The 25,999-nt window shown below is 40.1% G+C and overlaps 1 protein-coding gene across 3 annotated transcripts in view; it reads right to left on the minus strand.

Annotated features, from left to right (window-relative positions):
* Window positions 1–25,999, minus strand: part of slc2a9 (solute carrier family 2 member 9) — a 108,518-nt gene that overhangs the window by 9,959 nt on the left and 72,560 nt on the right. For all 3 annotated transcript variants that reach the window (XM_008115897.3, XM_008115896.3, XM_008115898.3), the window contains 3 exons: window positions 19,337–19,447; window positions 11,040–11,141; window positions 6,542–6,617 (listed from right to left, as the gene is read on the minus strand). In XM_008115897.3, the coding sequence (XP_008114104.2) occupies window positions 6,542–6,617; window positions 11,040–11,141; window positions 19,337–19,447 (289 nt within the window). The remainder of the gene's footprint in view (window positions 1–6,541; window positions 6,618–11,039; window positions 11,142–19,336; window positions 19,448–25,999) is intronic.

Below are 25,999 nucleotides of genomic sequence, written 5' to 3' on the forward strand. Positions count from 1 at the left end.
TAACGACCTTTGAAGATGCCTCTCATAAATGTGGGCAAAACATCAAGAGAGAATGCTTCTGAAACACGGCTGTATAGTCCAAAAAACTCACAGCGCAAAAATATTAATGTTTTTGCTTATGGAAAAACCTCAATATCCACATGATCCATTTAGTTCACAGAAGAAAATGGTAATGGTAGTCATCATCATATTCAAAAGAATTACTTTGGAGAATATTTTGCTTAATGAATAAGCACAATGTCTTGACATACATTTATTAATAAGGAAAATTTTTTTTTTTTAGAATTTCCCAAAATATTCTAGGGGCTTAGTCAACCATGTGGATAAGATATCTAACTAAAATGATACCAATTGATATCTAATGCAACAATGTCTTTAATGTTTGTGTGTGATTTATTTATAGGTATAGTAGAGTCTCACTTATCCAACATAAACAGGCTGGCAGAACGTTGGATAAGCGAATGTGTTGGATAATAAGGAGGAATGAAAGAAATGCCTATTAAATATCAAATCAGAATATGATTTTACAAATTAAGCACAAAAACATCATGTTTTACAACAAATTTGACAGAAAAAATAGTACAATACGCAGTAATGTTATGTAGTAATTACTGTATTTATGAATTCAGCACCAAAACATCACAATGTATTGAAAAATTGACTACAAAAACATTGACTACTAAAAGGCAGACTGCGTTGGATAATCCAGAATGTTGGATAAGTGAATGTTGGATAAGTGAGACTCTACTGTAATTCAAAGTCATAATTGCTGCAGCGGGTTAAACCACTGAGCTGCTGAACTTGCTGGTGGTTTGAATCTGGGGAGGGGGTGAGTTCCTGCTGTTAGCCCCAGCTTCTGCCAATTTATCAGTTTGAAAACATGCGAATGTGAGTAGATCAATAGGTACCGCTCTGGCAGGAAGGTAATGGCGTTCCATGTAATCATGCCGGCCACATGACCTTGGAAGTGTCTATGAACAACACTGGCTCTTTGGCTTAGAAATGGAGATGAGCACCAATCCCCAGAGTCAGACATGACTAGACTTGATGTCAGGGGAAAACCTTTACCTTTACCTAATTCAAAGTCAAGCTGGACTTAATACCCTATGAAGGCATCATATTTCCTTTAATCCCGGCGGCCAAGCATGGTCAGCCCTGGTTAGTACTAGGATGGGAGACCACCGATTGCAGTGGACAAAAAGAACAGAAGTGAACAGAAGAAAAAATGGGCAAAGCCATATTTGATGAACTATTACCTAATAAAACCCTATGAAATTCATAGGGCCAACACAAATTGACAGGAGAGAAAGTTCAAAGTTCCAGACATACACAAAAGTAAAGCACCAAAAAAGCATAAGCAGGAATCATAAGATAAATGGCTCATGATGCACTATTTCTCTCTCTATCCGTTGCCTGTGGGTTGGTGGGTGACATTACTCTCTGAGAACAAAAATTCTCACTATATATAATTTCTAAAATACCACAAGCTAAGCTTGACCTTTGGACAGACTGTTTGATGGGACCAGAGGGGCTCGTCTTTTTTTGGAACGCCGGTTTGGCAGAAGTGAAGCAAGGTCTTGCTATTAGGGCAGATTTAGTAAGTGCAAGAACAAGCACATTACAGAAGAGCAGTCACAGTAGATTGGAGCAGCCAAGGGCAAATCCAAATAAGGTGACTATCACTTTAGCTGTACCTGAAACCTCTGGCTGGAATCCTGTCCAGGTCATATGTCTTCATAAGTGTATGCAAGACTTAGAACTGAGTAATTTCATAAGATTCATCTTGAATAGAAGGTTTCTGTTACATAGCAGAGCCAGCAAACTGCCTAACGCACACAAGTGTACATTGTTCACTGATACACATTGACACACCAGTGTGCAACATATACTGATGCACTTCATACATCATACACTGCCCATTAATGCTCACTGGCCTTGACCTGCGTAACGGATCTTGTCTACCTTACAGGGTTGGTGAGTGTCCTACCTTGAAGGGCTGGTGAGTGGCCATTTTGCAGGCCTTGCTTGCAAAAGCTCAGCAGAGCAAGGGGGAGGAGCGATCAGGCAGCCATTACTGTCAGTCCAGTCGGATTGGCTGATGCAAAACAAGAAGTTGCTTAGCAACTGGCGATGGGCGGAGCCAAAGTGACAGTTAGAGCTAGGCAGCCAAAGAATTCTTTTTTTCAGTTGGGGGTTAGAGTTTGAAATGTGAAGATAGAGATAGAGTTTTGGGAACTGTGTTTTGAAAAGGAAGTCTCTTTGAGGAATATAGTTAAATGCCTTCAGGAAAGGAAGGGCTGAGAACTATATTGTAACTCTAGAGTTTAGAGTGTTAGTGTTAAATCCCAGGAGAAGTGGATTTAAAAGTTTAAATTGTCCTGTTTGTGTTTCCTTGGTGAAGGAACATATTTACACAGAATCCAAGTTATAAAACCATCTTTATAAGAGAAAGCCTAACTTGTTACTGAAACCGCTCTGCATCTTTATAGTTCAATGTTAATAAAACCACTATGCTTTTTACTGCACAAATACAAATAAACAACAACTTCTTGTTTTTCCTCACATAAAGTGTCTAGCGTGACTCTCTCAATATCCTCACATAGAAGAGGCTCCTGAATAAAGCATTAGTGGAGATAGCGAGTTCGAATCCTCCATATTTTTGGTGGCAGCAGAAACCAAAGCCTCTGAAATTTTTGGCAATTTGAAAAATCCTCTAAATACTATATTTTTAAAAGCCAATCCTCTATAACATGCATTAGTATTCTTGCCTCTTTGTAATCTTTGCTATTCACAATCAGGGTTTCTCAGCACTTGTGCTACTTAGCTTAGTGTTAGTTGTGATGGCAACCAACCATTTGTTGATTGAGTCCCCATGGGGGAGAAAGGCGGGGTATAAATAAAGTATTGTAAAAGGCTTTCATGACTGGAATCACTGGGTTGCTGTGCGTTTTTCAGGCTGTATGGTCTTGTTCCGACAGAATTGTCTCCTAAAATTTCATCTGCATCTGTGGCTGGCATCTTCAGAGGTTCTCTGAAGATGGAGCCCCTGAAGATACCAGCCACAGATGTAGGTGAAACGTTAGGAAAGAATCCTACTGGCACATGGCTATACAGTCCGAAAAACTCACAGCAACCCATAAATAAAGTAAATAATCTATACACATAATAAAAGTGAAAATCTGAATGTGTGTATGTGGCAGGAGTGTCTATGTAAGTAAGATAAGCTCCCACTTCCACAAATAGCTATAGCTCCCACTACTCAGGAGATAACAATGGCTCTTCCTCAAATGACATTGCAGGTTATAGTGAGCACCACAAACATGTCCAAGAGCCCTGCAAATGTCCTCCACAAACACTATATCGTCCACCACCTAAGTGAAGGCTTTCATTTGGGGACAATTTCCTTCTAGATTTTCTGTTTCTCCTCTACCACAGGCATCCCAGTCTCTCTCCATTAGTGAGGAATTTGCAAGGCCCCACCCACTGCCTCTTCCTTAACCCTTTATTATTATTTTCTATGGTACACAGCAAGCAGAGGAATTGATCAGCAACTGAACATATTAGAGAGGGAGATTTGGGAAATTCCCCATGATTTATTCATGATTTATGAATAGTTCATCTGCAATCTAAGAGCACTCTGAACCCCACCAACGATGGACCTGGAACTAACTTGGCATACAGAACCCCCTTGACCAACTGAACATACTGCAGGGGTTTGTGGGAAGAGACCTTGATTTATGGAGTTATAGTTCACCCTTATACAGAGAGCACTGAAACCAGCTGATGTTGGATCTGGATCAAACTTGGCACACAGACCCAACATGGCTGTGAATACTGGCAGCTTCCAGGGGTGACTGCCCTTGGCATATGGGAGTTGTAGTTCTCTATTATACAGAGAGCACTGAATCCAGCCAACGATGGATCTGGACCAAACTTGGCACACAGACCCAACATGGCTGTGAATACTGGCAGCTTCCAGGGGTGACTGCCCTTGGCATATGGGAGTTGTAGTTCTCTATTATACAGAGAGCACTGAATCCAGCCGACATCGGATCTGGATCAAACTTGGCACACACACCTGAGATGGCCAAAGTGCTTACAGGCAGGGTTTGGGGGGTGACTGTCCTTGGTATATGGGAGTTGTCGTTCACCCTTGTCCAGAGAGCACTGAACCCAGTCAACAAATAACCCAGCCGACAAATGTCCTTTTCAAACCACCTAGACACTGCCGGGTCCCCAAGCTAATAATGGCAGAGACTGTGTGTTCCCACTCCTCACAAAGACTTGAGAAAATGACTGAACCTCCATGGTCCCTTTGTTTTATTTTTTTTCATCAAAGGGCTCCCAAATGTTCTTGATGGCCCTGAGAAGCATTTATAATGATGTATGATGAACCTATGTCATTCAGAGTCACCAAGAGTAGTTTTTTGGTGACCGCCTGCAAAAAGAGGGTGGGTGGGCAGGCTGGAAATGTACTCAACCAACACAATTGAAAGAATGATGAAAGACTGGAGACCACATGTCATAAGGGCAATATTATTCATATTATAAAAAGTAATATGAATTGATTTAGTAGATCAGTGTTTCCCAACCTTTGGGCCTCCAGGTGTTTTGGACTTCAGCTTCCACAGTTCCTAACAGCTGGTAAGCTGACTGGGATTCCTGGGAGTTGAAGTCCAAAACACCTGGAGGCCCAAAGGTTGGGAACCACTGTAGTAAATAAACTGTTTCAAAACCAGAGGGATCATTTGCAGCTGTGGAAAATAAATATCTGTGAGTGGATTAACTCCCAAAAACTATACTTCACAAATGAAGCACTCTATTCATGCAGAATTAACAAGAGAACTACTTTTTGTGGTTTTAATAGCTAATTTTAATGTATTAATGCAATGTTTAAATATGTTATGATTTTTATTTTTAATGTTTTATATTTATGTATATTGTGTCCATTGTTGTTTGTATGGCATTGAATATTGCCCTCTTGGAAGCCGCTCTGAGTCCCCTTTGGGGTGAGAAGAGTGGGGTATAAATATAGCAAATAAATATATAAATAAATACTTTGATTATTTTTTGTACTCCATTCTCCACAGAGTGTAGAGCTCATTAAAGTCAGTGGATTATGTGCAAAAGCCCGAATGGAGAAGAAAAGTAAGTGCATTCAAGATCAACTGAAATCAAGGAAACTAATGTGTGCCTGACTTTGGCTGGATCTACACTGCCCTATATCCAGGATCTGATCCCGGATTATTTGCTTTGAACTGGATTATATGAGTCTACACTGCCAGATAATCTGGGATAAGAAGATAAACTGGGATCAGATTCTGGGATATAAGGCAGTGAAGAACCAGCCTGTGAATTGGTCTCTGGCTAAAGTGCATGAATGAAAGGAAAAATCAATGTTCCATTATGAGCATGATTTTCTTGAAAATCTTTTCCCTTTCATTGTACAGCTATACTGAAATATTTTTACCAATGCTGTAGGCGACAGCTAAAGCAATAGTAATTCAACAAAATCAATCCAATGGTATGAAGTGGTGCTGTCAGAAGGCAAGAGCAGAGATGAACATTTCTATTATACAGCACATGTCAAGTTAACATTATGATTTTTTGGTTAAAAAATCTCAGCCTTTCCTGTTTTCCAGCTCCCCACATAAAAAATGATTTTTTGTTCCTAGTTTGAAAGTGTTATTTCCTGTGTAATTACAGAGGCGGTCCAACTGCCCGGGGAGGGAGACATTTGTCTGTGGCGCCATGGTCCTGGGGGCGCAGTCGAGCCCCCCAGAGGATGGCGCCACCCCCCGCCTCCTCCTCCTTCGGGCCCGAAGAAGAAGGACCATCCAGGCTGGCTGAGCCTCCCTGCCGTGGCTCATGCGCCCTGGCCCCACCTCCTGCGCAGCGTGGGGTCAGGGCATGCCCAGCCAGCCAGGATGGGCCTATCCGCCGTGGCCTGGCTCAGCCAGGCGGGAAGGTCCATTTAGGCCACGGCGGGAAGTCCCAGCCAGGCTGGCTGGGCCTTCCCACTGTGGCCCACGTGCCCTTGCCCCGCCAGGAGGCGTGGCCACGCAACGCGGAAGGCATGTCCGTGGGAGGCGGGGCCAGGGCGCGCGATGCGGGAGGCAGGGCCAGGTCTGGCCACGCGTACCGCGTTGTGTGGCCATGCTTTCCGTGGCGTGGGGGGGGGGCGCCAAAATTTATTTTGCCTACTTTGTTTTTGTGACAGCTACAAACTATGCTGAATTGGTTGAAACTCTATGAAATATTCATTAAAAAAACTATAGCAAAATGAGTTGCAGATGTCCCGTAAAAACAAAGTTTTTGCAGTTTAATAAACTTTCCCCATATTTTTATGACAGAACTAATTAGGAAATGACATTTATAACCCAGGAAAAAAACATTGTGTTACATCGTGTAATCAGTGTTCATGACCACTGACCAGTAATAGAAAGCATATGCACCATTTAGTTATGGAAAAAAAATTACTGCAATGATAATTTGCTTGAATTATTCACTTAAGAAATATATTCTTGGGAAAAATAATTACCTGGTCCAATGCAAAATGATGCAATTATTGCAAGAATGCAGACTATGCTGAGGTATCGAAGCCAAATAGCCTGATCCTAAAAAATAAAATAAAAATGCAAGTATTGACAGTATTAATTTGTAATGTGCATACTATATACTGCTCATAATAAATGTAAACATCAGCACCAGTTTCAAGCAGTCTATAATCATTAGTAGCAAAAAGGACAGATGGGTGCATATAAAAAGATGGTTATCATGATGACTCATTCACTGTAGTACAGGGACATGACTTTTAGGACAGTATCTGTGCAGATACTGTCCTAAAAATCATGTATGTATTTTTCAGGCCGGTATGTGTTCACTAATGCATTTAAAGTAACATCAATAATAATATTATTTGCTAGCTAATAAACTCAGTCTATATTATAAGGCTTTACAGCTTAAACCCACAACTTCCTCTGTAAAAAAAAGCAGTAAAAATCTGCTTACATGGATTATGTCATCAGACATCTGTACAAGGAAGTCTGTCAACAGAGCACAGGTATCATATTCCCTGCCCCACTGAGACAATTTTCTGGCTGAAAAAATTGCCAATCCAATCTTCACTACATTGCTTTGCTATAACATCCATAACAGTGGCCAAAGCGTGATTTTGATACCTGGTGACTTGGGAAACATCAGCAGTCTAGTTTGACCTCTATAATTTGTCTCCAAACTTTATTCTTCAAACTAAGAAGTTCACTAGAGGAAGACATGCTTTGCCTCCAACAGATTGTCTTTTGCTTGGTTTTCTGCCTTAGATTTCATCGTGTCAGAAGCTAATTGAGAACACACTGCAAGTTGCTTCTGGTGTCAGAGAATCAGCGGTCTACAAAGATGTTGCTGAAGGAACGCCTGGATGTGTTACTGTCCTTCTGGGAGGCTTCTCTCATGTCCCTGCATGGGAAGCTAGGGCTGCCAGAAGGGAGCTCACCCCGTCTCACGGGTTTGAACCTTCAACCCTCAGGTCAACAGTTCAGCCGGCACAAGGATTTAACCCATTGCACCACCATTGCCCTTAGATTTTATGATAAATGACTAACACTTTGTACTGAAACCCATCCACAGTCTGTTCAGATCAGCTTTAGCCCTAAAAATCATGTTGTTATGCCAGCATTTACTTTACAGTAATATGAATTGGGAATAAACACAAAACCGTCATTTCATTATACATAAGCGGAGGAAGAATAATAATATAATTTCCCATACAAAATCATTTCCACTCTTGTTGAAGGAAGCCTTTCCCCTTCTTTCCTACTGCATATTTGTTCTGTTTACAGAAGGAGCTATATTAATTTGTTGCATGGGAAAACATCAGACTCTTGGTAGGTTTGGCTAAGATAAATGAATCTTGTTACCCTATAATGCAGTACATGACTCCTTGTTAATGTGGCAGAATTTCTAATGATTTGTCTTGGCACAGCTCCACTTGAATCAACCACCATTTCAAAACTGACTTCAGCATTTCACAATATGTACTGTGAAGTGTCTGCCAAAAAATGTTTACGTATATTGGCAAATAGTAAAATGTCCTGCAGTAGTGGGAGAGATCTTTTGAAGAAGTCAGAAACCACATCTGGGGAAAAGTCTTAAGTAATTAATGAAACACATAATGTGCATTTATCAGATCACTGCTGAGATCTTGCATCAGAGGCATGGCTATGATATAATAGCGACTCTCCTACTGATCTGATCCTTGAAACCCATGATAAAAGCCAATCAGCTGTTCCATGAAATAAGAGTTCTATTGGTCTTGGGACATTTGAATTCACAGCAAGGGTGCCACAACTGTAAATGTGAATCCAGGGAAGTTAGAAGGTCATATAGGATGTTTTTAAAGATGTTTTAAAGACGTTTTTTAAATTGTTGATTTTAGCCTGTTCTTGTAAGCTGCCCGAGCCCTAGGGGAGTGGCGGCATATAAGTTTGAAATATATATATATATATATATATATATATATATATATATATATATGTTGGAGTTCAACCCCACACTACCCAACTCTGCAGTCCTCAATGAGAAATAGTTAGTTAGCTTAGAACAGGCTGAGGGAAATCCCTTTCCCTCTGTCTCCTGAGTGACAGTTGGAATATATCTATTTCTTCTCTTTTCTCTGTTTCTGCTCTCTTTCTGATTGGTTACGTAGAATGGATACTTTGTATTGCAGGTGAGTGCCTTTTGTTTTTGACTTCTACTTTTATACCTTGGTGTGTGCTGTGTGTATTGAGACCTCTCTCTGCTTGTGTGTCAGGAGAGATGTGTGCTTGGAGATTTCCCCTCTTTTGAACCTTAGAAGAGATGGGATTAGTTATGGAGTAGCTAAGACCCAGTTATTTACTATTAAGAAAGGTAGTTATTATTTTTGTAAATAAACCTTTTGTAATCGTAAAGATTGAACTCTGGATCTTTGTCTCCTAAGCTCTAAAATTTTTACAGCCACATGGTACTTCATGCTCTGCTTGCTGTGAGCTGAATGCTCAACTATAAGTATCCTGTTTTTCTATTTTGGATGCTCTGCTGTATTTTTGGTAGTTTTCCCTAACCTAACACACAATCCCTATCAATATGTCAGCATGGTAACTAACTACCTAACAGAAAGCTAGCACCCACCTTAATTCCTTAGCATTGGTAGTTTCAAAGGGCTACAAGCAACATTGGAAACTGGTGTGGATAGTACTAGGGCTACCTGGAAGCATGATAGGACCCAAAATAAGCCATCTTATTACAGTAGAGCCTCACTTATCCAACACTTGCTTATTCAACATTCTGGATTATCCAATGCATTTTTGTAGTCAATGTTTTCAATACATCGTGATATTTTGGTGCTAAATTTGTAAATACAGTAATTACTACATAGCATTACTGCATATTGAACTACTTTTTCTGTCATACATGTTGTATAACATGATATTTTGGTGTTTAATTTGTAAAATCATAACCTAATTTGATGTTTAATAGGCTTCTCCTTAATCTCTCCTTATTATCCAACATATTCGCTTATCCAATGTTCTGCCGGTCCGTTGATGTTGGATAAGTGAGACTCTACTGTATATCCAAATTCTGATTGATGAGTCAGTTATACTCAGGTCTGCTCATGACTCAACGTAGCTCTTGCTTCTACTCTAGTGATCATGGGGAATATGTTTTAACCTTTGTGTGAGGAATGGAGATCATGACTTTGCCTGGAGAAATACAATGTGCTGAAAGTTCACCCAGGCAAGCTCTTCTAACCTGTCAGAATTTTAGCTTTCATCCATTTGAGAAAAGCCTCCCAGAACAAAAGGAAGTGTACAATAATTTATTTGAACAGAAGATAACCAAGGTAGAGATTAAACTGACTTTCCCTTAGCTCTGTCATCTGCTTCTGGAACTGTTTTTAGAATTGAAAAACAACCACTTGGAAAACAAATGTCAGTTCTGAATCAGAACATCAAGCTCTTGGCCCTAAAGAAATAATTAGGCATCACTTTTGAAATGTAATACGTAAAATTATATTCAGAAAAGCAAATCGGACTGGGAGAGTTGGTTCCTTTGAAGCAGTACTTCCTTAAAATGATATTGGGTTTTAAAAAAGGGATATTTAAGAACAGAACTAAGTTTCAAGCATGCACATTCAAGTTTCAACCATAGAATTTGGGCTGGTGAAAAGACAATATAGTATCATAGTGGTCTTGGGAATCATAAATGAATGACAAAAATATTATAAATTAATTGCTATTTTGATAAGTTTGTACCCAGAATCAGCAATATTCATTCATAATGCCAAGTTAAAGGGTATAAGAATAAGTGAAAGAAGGAGATCTGTGTGATCCAACAGTTTTACCCCAGAGCACAAATCTCTGAATCAATGTCTTTTTCAAAGATAGGCACAATGTGTTCTGAGATCTGAATTCAGTTTGTAATGAACCTGAGTGCCTCTATGTTGAGTTGAATCCATGGTTTCCTGGTACAACATTAATGCAGATTAAATAGTCATAGGCACCTCTTTCACTGTCTTTTGAACTTTCAATTTAAATTAACCATTGCTGTTTATTTGTTCAGTCGCTTCCGACTCTCCATGACCTCATGGCCCAGCCCACACCACAGCTCACTGTTGGCAGTAGCCATCCCCAGCTCCTTCAAGTTCAAGCCAGTCACTTCAAGGATACCATCCATCCATCCATCTTCTGAAGCATGGCCATACAGCCTAGAAAACTCACAACAACTGTTTATTCTGTTTTTTGGTTACTTAATGACCAGAATACTTTATCCCCTAACTGTTTTAGTAATATATTTCAAAAAAAAAACAATGTCAAGGAGAAGTAGTATGTTGTTTCCTGTCCAATAAACAAATAGAGAAATAAAACTGGCCAGTGGAAAGTGTTTATAGTTAGCCCATTAATTTGTAGTTACATGTTCAAGTTCATACCTTCGTAGAGAGTCAGTAAAAGGAGTGGTCTCATATTTCAAAGAAAACAGAGCAGAAAATTCTTGCATACCTGTAGAGTCATGCACACAGTAAGTATTATGAAGAAGAGAACCATCAAGCCAAATCCTCCAATCAGAAGAGGTCTGCGTCCAACCCGTTCTATCACCAAGCCCTGAAGAAGAAGAAAAATATATGCTGTAGCCTATTTTCTCACAAAACAAGAACAGTTTTGGATTTATCATGTCAATTCTTGTAACTTCTAGTGGATTGATCCAAAGGCAAGTCGAGGGGGTGTGCACTGTTAATGACCCTCGGAGATTTCAAAGATTGAGTCAGGCAATCTTTTCTTACAAAGCAAATGACAAGAGCTCCCAAGTGGAGCATGCATAACAAAGAACTTCATCAGGTGAATTGTCAACATTATTTCTTAACAATAAATGATTTGACACACAAAATGACATGGTGTATGTTCAAGCTGTAAAGTTTCCTAAAAATGCTCTACCAAAATGAGTAAACAGATTCTGCCCATTCTTTAGAAAAAGAAAACCAACTGTAATAAATTACACAAGGAACTCAAAAATACTCTGTTACAGTTCACTGACAGAGGCTCTAAATTCCCCATGCAATAAAAATATTAGTTACAAATAAATACATAATAAATAAACTTTATTTCTAGACCATCCTCTCTCCCCAGAGGGACTCAGGGCCTTCTCAGTGGTGGCTCCTCGGCTATCCTCTCACCAACGAAATTAGATCAGCTCCCTCCCTCCTGGCCTTTAGAAAAAAAAGTAAAAACCTGGTTATGGGAGCAAGCTTTTGGGCAGTAATCAATGCAATGAATGATCAAGGATCATGTGCAACAGATATCACATTTCAAACGGCCTGGACCATGATTCCTGGATTATGTGATTTTAATGTTATATTGATAGTTTTTAATTCTACATTTTAATGTTAAATGATATTGTTGTTTTATGATTTAATCGATTATTGTATGTTACTATTATTGTATTCTGTCTTTGTATGTAAGGCATTTAATTTTGCCATAATTAAATTAAATTAAATTAAATTAAAGGAGCCCCGGTGGCGAAGTGTGTTAAAGAACTGAGCTGCTGAACTTGCAGACCGAAAGGTCCCAGGTTCAAATCCCGGGAGTGGAGTGAGCGCCCGCTGTTAGCTCCAGCTTCTGCCAACCTAGCAGTTCGAAAACATGCCAATGTGAGTAGAACAATAGGTACCGCTTCAGTGGGAAGGTAACGGTGCTCCATGCAGTCATGCTGGCCACATGACCTTGGAGGTGTCTACGGACAACGTCGGCTCTTTGGCTTAGAAATGGAGATGAGCACCAACCCCCAGAGTCAGACATGATTGGACTTAACGTCAGGGGAAACCTTTACCTTTTTATGTTGGAAACTGCTTTGAGTCCCCGTTGGGGACAAACGAAGTAAATAAATAAATAATACATAAATTAACATACGTATAAAATGGCAAACATTCAATGCCACAACTACATCACTTAATATCAAAAAGTATAAAATAACAATAACACTTACTGTAGTAAAAATTCCAAATTAGAAAAAAAATATTTTAAATGTAACAGTCAGTAAAAACATTATTGCACAGAGCGTATACCCAGACCAAATTAAATGACCAAACTGCAGAAAATGTTTGGCATTTGTTCTAGTTTCACTTAGACCAGGCATGCAGAAACTAATGCCCGGGAGCCAGATGCAGTCCCCTGGGTGCATATCTCAGGCCCTCCTCATTTTTCCTGTCCTTTTGGCAGGCTGCCGTGTCCTTATGCCAAAAGATGGGGGAGGAAGGCCCATAGCAGCTGAGAGCTCTGGGGAGCGCTCTTAGACACAGTGCGTCTTGCCCTCCTTCTGGCATAGGGACGGTATAAGGGGCCCCATCCTTACGCTAGGAGGATGGCTTGAGGAAGGCATGCGGTAGCTGAGAGCCTTCCAAAGCACTCTCAGCCGGTGCCTGTCTCTCCCTCTTCCCAGTATATTGCCAAGAGGACAGCTCGAGGATTGGGGGAGGAGGATTGGGCTGGGGGAGGATCGGGGAAGTCACTGTGTGTCCTGTCCTGCCTTCCGGCATAAGGATGGGGTGAGCAGCCCAGTCCTTATGCTGGGAAGCCAACCCAAGGATGACCTGGGCCCTGCCTCGCCCCTCCTGGACTTGTCCTCTCCTGGGCCTCCCCACCCAGCATGTGCCCGATCCCCTCCCTCCTTGCCCAGGCCTCCTGATCAGGCCCACAATTCAGCCTCAAGACAAAAAGGTTTGTCCATACCTGCCTTAGACCATAGCCGCTATGAGGTGACGATTATGTTAATCCTCCTCCTCTCTGTACCCTAAGGTACATAGATGTCTCTTTAAGTGTTTCCTAAATGAGAGGAGGGTGGGCGCCATTTTTATTTCTTTAGGGTGGGAGTTCCAGAGGTGGGGGGAGATCACGGAGAAGGCCCTTTCTCTCATTCCCACCAGCTGCACTTGTGAAGGGGGTGGGACTGAGAGCAGGGCCTCCTCCACTGACCGAAGTGTCTGAGATAGTCTATACAGGGAGATGTGATTTAACAAATAGTCTGGACCTGAGCCGTTTAGGGCTTTATAGTGGGAATGAAAATATGATATTATTTTACATCTACTAAAATATTTTTTTGAAATAATAATAATAATAATAATAATAATAATTTTTTTAATTTATACCCCAGGTTTCTCCCCAAGAGGACTCAAGGCAGCTAATAGCCACACATTGTAATCAATTTAAAACAAATCAATTACAAAAATAAAAAAACAATTAAAAAAACAATTAAAAGTACTGTATGTGTTAGGTGAAAAATAGTTAAAATACAATACATAGAATAAAAATGCATTTTAAAACACCCCTCCCAGATTCCATTCACAATCTCCCCAACAATGTATATTAATAGAAATATATATTTATAGAATTAATAATAAAGCATTAAAAGAATATCGGGGCAAATATGTACATTTATGGGTATTAACACTTATGAATGCACATCACTTGATTATTAATGATCACTTTCAATTGTTCGATCTCTCTCATGAAATGCATTGTGTTTGAGTAATTTTTCCAAATTTCTGACAGTCAGTATTATTATCTCTGTAAATGTATACTGTTATTTCCACTTATGGTGTGATAGAATCATTAGCAAACTAAGCTGAATATATAAAGACATGAACCTGCTTATACTGTGCCTGACGATTTATTTTTCTAACTCACTCCTGCCCCCAAGGCTTCAGGCTCAGCTCTTTCCTAACTCTGATGCCTGAATGTCTTTTCAATTTGGTACATCCAGAACCATGACCTTCTGGAAAGCCTGCAGGAAAACAGAATATGCTGGAAAGGAACTTGTTTTAATGACCCCAAATGCATGTACATTGAGACCACAGGGAGCTTTCAAACATCAGTGTTACTATCATGAAAGAAATCAACTGTTTAGTACTCTGGACCAGTTATGTAGGCTTGAAAAGAGTGGATGTTGATAGAAATATCTTAAAAGGTTAGAGTTTTAAAATATTGTAATATCATGGATTCTAAGCTGGTGCGTCATCAGGGTTACACTGGCATTACACCAAGGCCAGTGCAACTGAATACGATGGAGGTGAACATCTAAATAGAACCACAAACATTCGTTCATTATGATCTGTTTAAAATTTGGCCAAGGGGAACGTGCATTGTGTACTGCTAAACACATGACAGTTCTTTTGTCTTTGTCATCCCAGGCTACCTTCTAACAAATACAGATAAAAAGATAGTTCCCACTCTCTTGAAAGGACATCGGCTCCCTTTTCCTTTTCCTGTTTCCTATATGAGTGCTTTCCCCCAACTAAGCTGAAAGTTGTTTCCAATAGAGGCACAATTGTGATTTTTTCAGTGGTCCCTTCCCCCTCCCTGACACTAAATATGATCATTCAAGAGAGTTATAATTCTTTCTGTGGGTCTTCTTTTCTTTTGGATTCTTTATTTGAGCGTTATAATAAAATGTTGGTCATTCCTTTCCTCTTTTCCCTTCCCACTTTCAGTATCTTTCCCTTTGTCCAAAATCATTACTTCCACCACCATTATCAACATTGTTTCAAATGTTGAAATCTTTAGATATCATCTGGGCTGGAATAAGCTATAATTATTGACCTCAACAAGTGAGAATAAGTCAGAAATCACTCAAAATGTTTGGTTTGAACTTGATGAATCAACCCAACAGTCACTAAAAGAAAGCTAGCTGTTTATTCATGTGTTGTTACTTTTCAGGGGCCTCAAACAGGTAAAAGCCAGGCTTAGCACAGTGGGCTGAACTGCTAGCTGCAGAAAAAGCCTGCCGATCAAAAGGTTGGCAGTTCGAGCCAGGGTTAGGGTGAGCACCCGCCATTAGTCCCAGCTCCCTGTCCACCTAGCAGATCGAAAGCAGAAATGTGAGTAGATAAATAGGTACCACTTTTAGTGGCGAGGTAATAAAGGCACCCTTAAGGACATCTAAAGACAACAACGCTCCTAGGCATGGAAGATCCTAACCCTAACCCTAACCCTAACCCAACAGCAACACCCCCCCCCCCCCCCCCGGTGGCTGGAGTTGAGCACAGCCTCCAAGATGCTGGAAATAAGATGGGAAACACCTTTACCCTCTGTGTATTGTCTTTCTTTATTAATTGTATAATGGCATTGAATGCTTGTCTGTGTGTTCTATAATCTACCTTGTGTCCCCTTGGGGAGACAGAGCAGAATATAAATAAAGTATATTATTATTATTATTATTATTATTATTATTATTATTATTATTATTATTATTATTATTACCATTATCAAGCAGGCCGAACACTATTGTGTAATTTTTATGAAATCATTTAAAGTGATTGTGTGGGGTTATGGCTAAGAGACAGAACTATGAGCCAGAAAGTTCCTGTTTAGATATCTCCATCCCCATTGTAAGAACTCCTTAATAACCAAACCATAGGCTATTGGTCACAGTCAGTTGCCTCTTATATGATGACAACAATCAGCATCTCCATGTCTGAAGAACTTTGAAAAAACTAGTTAGGTATAATCAAACATTTTAGAATTATTCCATAACAGACCTAAATGAGTTCTAGACTAAGGAAAATGTGGGTCTGTCTGTCCAAGATGTCTGCGCATTTTGATTTGCAAAATACAAAGTGGCTGTAGCAAGCTGTCTGTTAACAGTAGCATTAAACTCATTGGCTGGGTCCATGTACAGTGGAAAATATATCCCCGTTACCATCCCCAGTGACACTTCAAGAAACCCTGGCCCATGCCTGTGCTCTTCCACGTTGCATCAGTGCTTCTAGAAATGGCATGACAAAATCTCTTCATATGCTTGGGCATTATTTTCTCACATGTACTAAACTGGTTCCACCATATATGCTGTATTATTTAGAAACAGTTAAAATGAGCTGTGTGACATATGCACTAACCATAAACAGTAATAAAGATGAATACTTGTAATGCTTCAGTATGCATTCCTGTGGTACAGAAATAACAGAGGCAAGTGAAATAGAAGGGAAGTAATATCAGGACACAATGGCATTATGGACTTCATCATATGAGGTTTGGGCTCCGTCCTAGGACACTTCCTTGATGGAGCCAGGACGGAGCCCAATGGAGCCCATCACATGATGCAGGGCTACTTCTGGTGGGGCTCCATCCTGGAAGGATCATAAGGAAAGCTGGGGAAAGCACGTGGGAAGCTGGGCAGTGACGGTTTCCATAGTGGGTTGGGGAAGGGGGTGTTGTGGGGCACGGAGTGCTGGTTTTCCCTGCTGCCCGCCGGATTTGCCCGCTTTTCCCCAGCTTGAGAAGCTCAATGTGATGAGGTCCTATGAAGACCCACTTTTTCATCTTTAGGTAAAGGTTTTCCCCTGACATTAAGTCTAGTCGTGTCCGACTCTGGGGGTTTGTGCTCATCTCCATTCCTAAGCCAAAAATGCAGCATTGTCTGTCGACATGTCCAAGGTCATGTGGCCGGCATGACTGCATGGAGCGCCGTTACCTTCCCACCAGAGCGGTACCTATTGATCTACCCACATTTGTATGTTTTCAAACTGCTAGGTTGGCAGAATCTGGGGCTAACAGGAAGCTCACTCTGCTCCCCAGATCCAAACCTCCAATCTTTCGGTCAGCAAGTTCAGCAGCTTAGCAGTTTAACCCACTGTGCCACTGCAGTGGGTTAATCTTTAAGGACCCATATACTGAGTTTAGGAGAAATATTTAGTGACCTATAGGAGATAACGAAAATTATGATAGTGATGTTGAAAATGATAGGAATGATGCTGATACTGACAAACAGAAGCAGCATTCATTTAAAACATAAGCACAATCAAATTGCTACCTATCACAGAATCATAGTCACCATTCCTATATCTCTATAATGTAAGACATTATTATTATTATTATTATTATTATTATTATTATTATTATTATTATTATCACCATCATAATAATCATTATTATTATGTGCCTCTTGCAAATAACAGAAAAAAGGCTGGGAAAACAATGGTTTGCCTACAGGTGCCGAGTGAGTTTGTCATTGAACCAGAGACACACAAGCTGATGCTCTCGGCTATTAAACTAACCTAACCCCTTTTCCTGAAATATGTTCTAGCTATTAAAATGCAAACATAACAGCAAAGACAAAAATGCACTGTTTTGCTATTCTGCTCATGACCTTATATTCCATTTTCTGCTTTGCTACTATGGGAACATGCTTTCTGACAGAGCCCTGGATGACAGCAAAGATAACAAAGATGCAGAATTTTCTGCCTGGAAAGAATGAACTAATTATACAACCAGTGGAATCAATGTCAGGATTTTCTTTGCTAGAATGCTTTACTAATTTATTGGTAACAAGTATTATATTGATCAAGGCAGTTGTAATAAAAAATTGCTCCACTAAATTTAAAAGCTGAAGTGCTTAGGACCTTGGTCACCTGACACCAGGCTCCCTGGATAAATGTGTTAAATTGATGTAAACCTGCAAAGAAGATTTTTCTTCTTCAGAGAGAAAAAAACAGCAGAAATAGTGATTTTGGTGCAATTCTTGCTACCTGTGTTACTCCTTTAAATTATGGGATGATCTTGTACTTTGACAGTGCAAAATTATGCATGAATTCCATGCAATGCCGCTAAGTTCAGTATGCAATAGTTACATGTTTTTTTTGGTAATTGAAATATCACAAATGAGGCTCTAATACATTTAAGGGAACTAGTTGTTACTGATGAAAGCCAGCTGTTTTCTTATTTGTTTACCATAGTTTACCATGTTATGGAATGTCATTTTTGTTTTTTCTGTGATTATCACCAGCTAAGAGACAAAGGAGACCACTGAAGACCAAATGATACAGAAGAAAGTTCTAAGAATAGCTAAGATAGCAACCAAGTATGTATTTGAAATACCGGTCTCTCCTTGCTATGATTTCTCATGCTGAATTTCAGATGGCCAATTTTACATTGCAGGGAACCTTTCCTCCACACTCTGCCTTCTTTAAAGTGATGTGTAGGTACACAACAACTGTGTATAAACTCCGTGGATTGAACAGAAGCTCTCTGAAGCTTTAGGTACTTTCACTGCCTATTACAGGGAAAACTAGCTGATCCCTAATCAATGTAAAAGACAGATGTGTGCTTTTCACCTTAAGAACAGACACGCATTTAGAGCTTTCTAAGATCTACAGAGATGCTTGCAGGAATGCCTCAGCAAGCAAGAGTCCACAAGTGGCAGGTTAAAACCCGGAACCTCCACCCATGGCTGATACCAAATGAGAGACTCCCTTATGGGAGTACAGAAGACTGGGCAACTTGGAAGGAGCTGAACAGACTGCACGAGATGCAGAGCCAACCTTAGGAAATGGGGCCACAAATTGGAGTCCACAGCATGCAAGTTTGGAGAAGAGCAAACCACAGACCACTGACTACAATGCAGCCTGAGCCCTGCCACATGCACAATGGAGGACCTTCTTACAGCGACACCAGAGGCCCTCCAAGTGGCCAGCTACTGGTCAAAGGACATTTAGTATAATGCCAAGTTTTTAACCTTGTTTGTGTTTTTAAATACATTGCAACTGTACCCTCGGTTCACTTCTGATACGATAAATAAATAACTCCATGGATTCAATTCTTGATAATGGATTACTACTGCAGATTTGCAGTTTTATTCTTATTTTAAAATAGTCTAACCTTTTACAATGTCCAGTAACATTTACACAATGTAGTTGTCCCCTTAGCTTATGGTCTAAGGATACCAAACAAAACACAAAAGGGAGAAAAACAGAGTAAGTCTTGGTTTTTAGATTATTTGTTTGTACAACAGATATAAGCCTCACAATACTTACTGAAGAAACAGCAGCCAAAATCTCAACAGCTCCCGTGCTTAAGGTGATATAGGGGATCATTTCTGGACTTAGTCCAGCTCCTTTGAAAATGTCATTTGTGTAGAACCAAATCTGTAACACGAAGCATTTTTCAATTATTCATTTTTGAAAAAAAATCTTCTATAAAATTAAAGTCTTCATAGGTTTGATGCCTGAGTAATGATGGGCTGGACAAGGGATGCAAACTGTTGTGTTTACCATCTAGCTCTTCAGACGTGGTCCAGCCCAAGCTGACACATACTCATGACTGAATGATGTCAATGGCACTTAACACAGCAATCCTATGCTCCAATTACTTTGGACAGTCTCCTTGAATAAATCAAGTTTAAAATTCATGCTTTCTTTAGCATCTGATTAAAAATCCACATTACCCGTTTTGTGTTGTATAACAGTGATACTGAAAATTAAAAAGAAACAAAACTACATAAATATATTATGCATACATAATAATGTTACATCAGGAGGTGTCAGTTCACCCCTGGGCACTTCCTCTGGTGCTTGCTTCCAATCTAATTTTTTAAAAACAATATTTCTTCCCAATGACTGTGTTGAAAGAGAATTGGGATCCCCTAGTTGATGCCATCACCATTTCCTATAAACACCTCTGTACCCCTAAAGACATTCTTAAGTATTACAAAGTATGTGGAAAGTTTTGGTCGAATGCTACCAAGGCTCCTCATAAAAAGGCAACGGTTTTCCCCTGACATTAAGTCTAGTCGTGTCCGACTCTGGTGGTTGGTGCTCATCTCCATTTCTAAGTCAAAGAACCGGTGTTGTCTGTACACAACTCCAAGGTCATGTGGCCAGCATGTTAGGAAGTATGTGGAAAAGTTTGCTTGAAAGCTACCAAGGCTGCTACCATAACAATTTTACCATAACAATGTAATAAATTGCTGTTTGGAAGATGAGGAGTAGCCAGTTGGGCGAAGAGCTGTGGAAAGAAATAGGTCTCAGCAGAGTTAAAGGGAAGTACAGGACTCGGGAGAAGGAAAGGCACATTTATTCTGTATAGGGGAGGTAGTTTTGTGCGATATGTAGTGTTTTCTCTCTGTGTAATTTATGAGCAAGTTAGCTGTTTTTTCCAGTATTTTTTGTGCAGGATAATTGTTTTTCTCTCTCTATGTGAGTGTAATCTTTGTCTTTTTGATGTCTCTAGTTTGCTTTTCTGCGAGTTGAAAACTAATTTCTTAGTACTTTTTCAGCTGCTTGCTTGTTTGTCTTCCTTAGCATCCTTTGTTTAATGGGTGTTGTGTGATTGATCACACTCACCAAAACAACCACTCTGTGAATAGGCAGTCCTTATCTGCACCATGACAGTTGATTTGTGAGGATGCCGACAGCATTTCCACAATATTAGATGTTACATTTTAAAGCTAGGTTATCTACTGCTCTCTAGGATGCTCCACTTTGAGGTTAGGGTGTTACACAAAATACGGCATCAGTCACAGTGTAAAGGGATCACCTGGAATCAAGTACAAGGGTTATCCAGAAAGTAGATTACGTTTTGGAATTAAAAATGAACAAAGTATAGGAGAAAACATTTACCATATGCAGTTGAAAGCCACACCCAAATACCACTTCTCAACATAGTCGCCATTCAAATCTAGGCACTTATCATAGCGATGAATGAGCTTGGCAAATCCTTTCCCACAAAACTCTGCCGCTTGCGTCCTCAACACAGTGTTTTGGCGACGATGTGCAGCTGCGTGAAGGGGTGACCCGCTGGTTGAGGACACAAGCGGCAGAGTTTTGTGGGGAAGGAGTTGCCAAGCTCATTCATCATTCATCGCTATGATAAGTGCGTAAGGCATGTCATGGCCTTCTTCTATTCATATTGGCCCAACAGATAGGGCCCACAGGGAAACACTGTGCGAGCAGCACATGGCAGCCTCTTTGCATGCTGATGCCAAATAGGGGAGAAGGAGCCATGACTGGCTGCCATGTGGTCCCGTAGTGGATGAAAAAACATGACAGCTGGGCCCTTACTGTTACGGTCATCCAGCCAAGCCAAACAAACCGGATTGGCTGAAGGGAACCAACCACTCCGAATCCGTACACAGTTACGGCTACCAGTTTGTAATGACCATCAAAACCCTAAACATTTCAGGTCCCGGAAACTGTGGAGACCACTTCCTTCTATAACACTACTTCTCAAACTGTAAATCCTGACCCTACTTGGGGTCTCCTTAGCTCAATGATGAGGCCTGAAAAATTGGCAACAGTAAGTCTTCCAAATGTCACCTAGTGGCTGTTTTGTATGAATCTGTTGTGTAGTATAGTGAACTCTGCAGAAGATGCTTCAGCTGTACTTCATAAAAAGGAAAATCAGACTGTTTAGAAAGCTTTGCAAATGCTGATTTGTAAATGTTTGATTTTATACTTATTTTACATACCAATATATTTGGGGTTGCATAAAAAGGTCAACAATTAAAAAGGGTCCTGTGTGGAAAAGTTTAAGAAACCCTGTTCTATAGTATCCTGCCTGCTTCCTGAAATTTCACAGAGAAGCCTTTCTCTGCATTCTAGCTCCAGAAGAGTCAGAACAGAAAAGGAAAAGAGAAAGGGCTGCACCTACAGGCTACAAGAAGGCTTGGCTGGCAGCTTTTTGATAGGCTTTTACAATATGTGCAAGTAGTCCTTGTTGAAGCAAGTGGTGTTTTAATCAGTTTTTTTAAATCTCCAAAATCTGTACCTTCAGCATATTATCTGGGAATTTTTACTATTTTTATTGGAGAAACATAGAGACCAAAAGAAATTAATATTCAAAACCTTCAAGGCATATATTTTTATATATTGGCCTTTTAAATTATGATATGTCCCACAACTAATTAATGCAACTCCTTTCTATCTCCTCTTCCTCCTCTTCCCCTCTTTCTTTTAAGAAAAAGCCAGCTTTTAAATCACAGAACTTGACAGAAATTGTCTTATTTTACCGTGTATGTCATTTTCCTATTCCTCATAAAGTATAATTATATGAAGAGCTATTCTAAAAAGAATAGGTGACAAGATAATGCCATGCTTCTTCTCAGTAAAATATCTGCAACAAGGAACAGAAGAAGGCTGTCATTAGTACTGAAATCCTGCAGTTAGCAGAAAGATATACTCTTTTTGTGGGGTATCTGTGTAAGTTTATTGAAGTTATGGTGCAATTTATTTTTCATCTTATTCTCAGCAGGCAATGAAAAAATGTCAGTAACATCTAATTAACTCTTACAGTGATACTGTAACTGTTTGCACTTGTTTGTCTTTGACAAACAATAACACAATGCTTCAGAGGGACATGTTTTCTTTTTAAATAAATTGCATCATTGCAAATGATTGTCAGGTTATTTCTTAACTAGTTGTGACCTTACCATCAGCTCATTAGAAGGCAAGTGGTTCATTCTGAGTGTTTCTATGTTTATTATAACTTCCTACATAAAATGTTGGGCTTTATGTGGGAAAAGGGGAGTGTATGCTGTGTATTTTGAAATGCACTGTTTTGTCCCATTTTGCCCAAGGAACATGGTCTGAGCAAATGCTGAGGTTCTCTTGTCAAAATAGTCATGGCCAACATCATGGGCACGAGCAATTCAAAGAAATCCTGACTAGAAGATATATAATTTGAGACCAGATTCATGAAAAGATTATCTTGTTCCATATAAAATGACTCAGAAATTGAGGCCATCAAGAGAGGATCCTTTACACAGCTCTCTACGGCTGGATCTACACCAGTAGTTCTCAACCTGTGAGTCCCAGGTGTTTTGGCCTACAACTCCCAGAAATCCCAGCCAGTTCACCAGATGTTAGAACTTCTAGGAGTTGAAGGCCAAAACACCTGGGGACACACAGGTTGAGAACCACTGATCTACACTGTCCTATATCCCAGGATCTGATCCCAGATTGGCCATGGTGGTTCACACCTTGGTTACATCCCATTTAGACTACTATAATGGGCTCTATGTGGGGCTGCCCTTGAAGAGTGCTCGGAACTTCAATTAGTTTAAAGATCCACAGCTAGGATACTCATAGGTGCTGGATCCAGGGAGCGTACTACCCCCCGCTACAGCACTTTAACTGGCTGCCAATTTGTTTCCAAGCCCAATTCAAGGTGCTGGTTTTGACCTTTAAAGCACTAAATCAGTGTTTCTCAACCTGTTTCTCAATTTTCCCCAAACTCCACCAGTGTTCACATTTGGGCATATTGGGTATTCGTGCAAAGTTTAGTCCAGATCCATCATTGTTTTGAGTCCACAATGCTCTCTGGATGTAGGTGAACTGCAACTTCAAAACTCAAGGTCAATGCCCACCAAACCCTTCTGGTATTTTCTGTTGATCATGGGAGTTCTCTGTGTTGAGTTTGGTTCAATTCCATCGTTGGTGGAGTTCAGAATGCTCTTTAATTGTAGGTTAACGATAAATCTCAGCAACTACAACTCCCAAATGACAAAATCAACCCCTCCCCCGCAAACCCCAGCAGTATTCAAATTTGGGCGTATCGGGTATTTGGGCCAAATTTGGTCCAGTGAATGAAAATACATCCTGCATATCAGATATTTACATGATTCATAACAGTAGCTAAAATACAGTTCTAAAGTAGCAACAAAAATAATTTTATGGCTGGGGGTCACCACAACATGAGTAACTGTATTAAAGGTTCACAGCATTAGGAAGGTTGAAAACCACTGCCCTTAATGGTTCAGGACCAACTTACTTATCTGACCACATCTCCTCATACCAACCTGCCCGCTCCTTAAGATTGGCAGGAGAGGGCCTGCTCTCACTTCCGCCACCGTCTCAAATGCGGTTGGTGGCGACAAGGGAGAGGGCCTTTTCAGTGGCTGTCCCGAGCCTGTGGAATACCCTCCCCAATAAAATTAAAACAGCTCCTTCTATTTCCTCCTTCAAGAACCAGTTGAAAACATTCCTGTTTAGATAGGCCTTCAATAAAGAAATTTATTCTGAAGTGCCAGAAAGTGCCATAACGTTATTGACTAGAGCAGAGTGCAATACAACTTGACATGATGCCACAAAAGTATATTGTTTTTAAAATTGCCCATTTTAAGATATTTTTTATTTTATTTATTGTCTTATTGGTCTGGGTTTATTTATTTATTTATTTATTTTTCAAACTTATATGCCGCCACTCCCCTAGGGCTCGGAGCGGTTTACAAGAACCGGCTAAAATCAACAATTTAAAGAACATCTTAAAAACATCTTTAAAAACATCTTAAAAACATCCTAAAAGCACCTTTTAAAACATCAACAACAGAACTCAAAAGCCTGTTGAAACAGGTGTGTTTGGACTGTTGTTTGTATGACATTGGATTGTTGTAAACCACTTTAGGTCCTGTGAAGGAGAAAAGTGGGATATATATAAAGATTCCTCCCTCCTCCTCCTCCTCCTCCTCCTCCTCCTCCTCCTCCTCCTCCTCCTCCTCTTCTTCTTATCTCAGATTATCTGGCAGTGTGTAGACTCATATGATCAGGGCAGATCCTGAGATATAGGGCAGTTTAGAAGGGGCTAGGTTACAAATATCTTGCAGTGCCCATACAATAGAGGTTTGGCTCTTCTCCTCTTTCAGCATTTTCAGATAGAGAGTAAAAACATGAAGACTGAAACACCTTTCTGAGAGTGCATTTCAGTGCACTGTTCCCTTTCTTGCTGCCATCTTTTTGATCTATGCTTCTAAATATTTTGATTATATACATGCTGGTACTTCTGCTTTTGAGTTGTTTTTTAGTTGATTTTTTAAAATTTCACTCTACTTTTCAAGGAGTTTTAATCAGCTCCAAGGATAATATTTATGTAGAAATTATTCTGGCCCAGCCTACCTGCCTGAACATATCTCCTTCTATGAACCATGCCAAAAGTTACAATCTTCTGGCCCTGTTCTCGGTCCCACCTCCTTTGCAGGTGCGGCTGGTGGGGACGAGAGACAGGGCCCTCTACATGGTGGCCCCTCAGCCATGGAACTCCCTTCCCTATGAAATGAGATCAGCTCCCTCCCTCCTGACCTTTAGAAAAAAAACTAAAACCTGGCTGTGGGACCAAGCTTTTGGAGAGCAGTCACTGACATAGACAGCTATGAAGTAATTGCAATAAGATTGGAATGGCTCCTGGATTATGACTCAGATCTTGTGTGGTTTTTAATAGTTTTTTTTCCAGAGCTGCAAGTCACTTCTGATGTAGCAGGATTGGCCATCTGCAAGGACATTGCCCAGGGGATGCCTGGATGTTTTGATGTTTTACCATCCTGTGGGAAGCTTTTCTCATGTCCCTGCATGGGAAGCTAGAACTGATAGACAGGAGCTCACCCTGCTCCCCGGATTCGAACTGCTGATCTTTTGGTAAGCAGTTCAACCGGCACAAGAGTTTAACCCACTGTGCCACCAGGGGCTCCACTTTTAATAGTTGATTTTAATGTATTGATGTGCTATGATTTTTAATTTTTTTACTGATTTTAATGTATGTGTATTTATTTATATTTATATGTTTACATTTGTATGGCATTGAAGTATTGCCAATTTGGAAGCCGCTGAGTTCCCTTTGGGGTGAGATAGAGCGGGTTAAAATACAGTAAATAAAAAATAAATAAATAAAATAGATGAAAGCTTCAGGACTAGAACTTGGCTACAGCAAAG

This window comes from Anolis carolinensis, chromosome 5 (genome assembly GCF_035594765.1).
Source record: "Anolis carolinensis isolate JA03-04 chromosome 5, rAnoCar3.1.pri, whole genome shotgun sequence".
Taxonomy (NCBI): domain Eukaryota; kingdom Metazoa; phylum Chordata; class Lepidosauria; order Squamata; family Dactyloidae; genus Anolis; species Anolis carolinensis.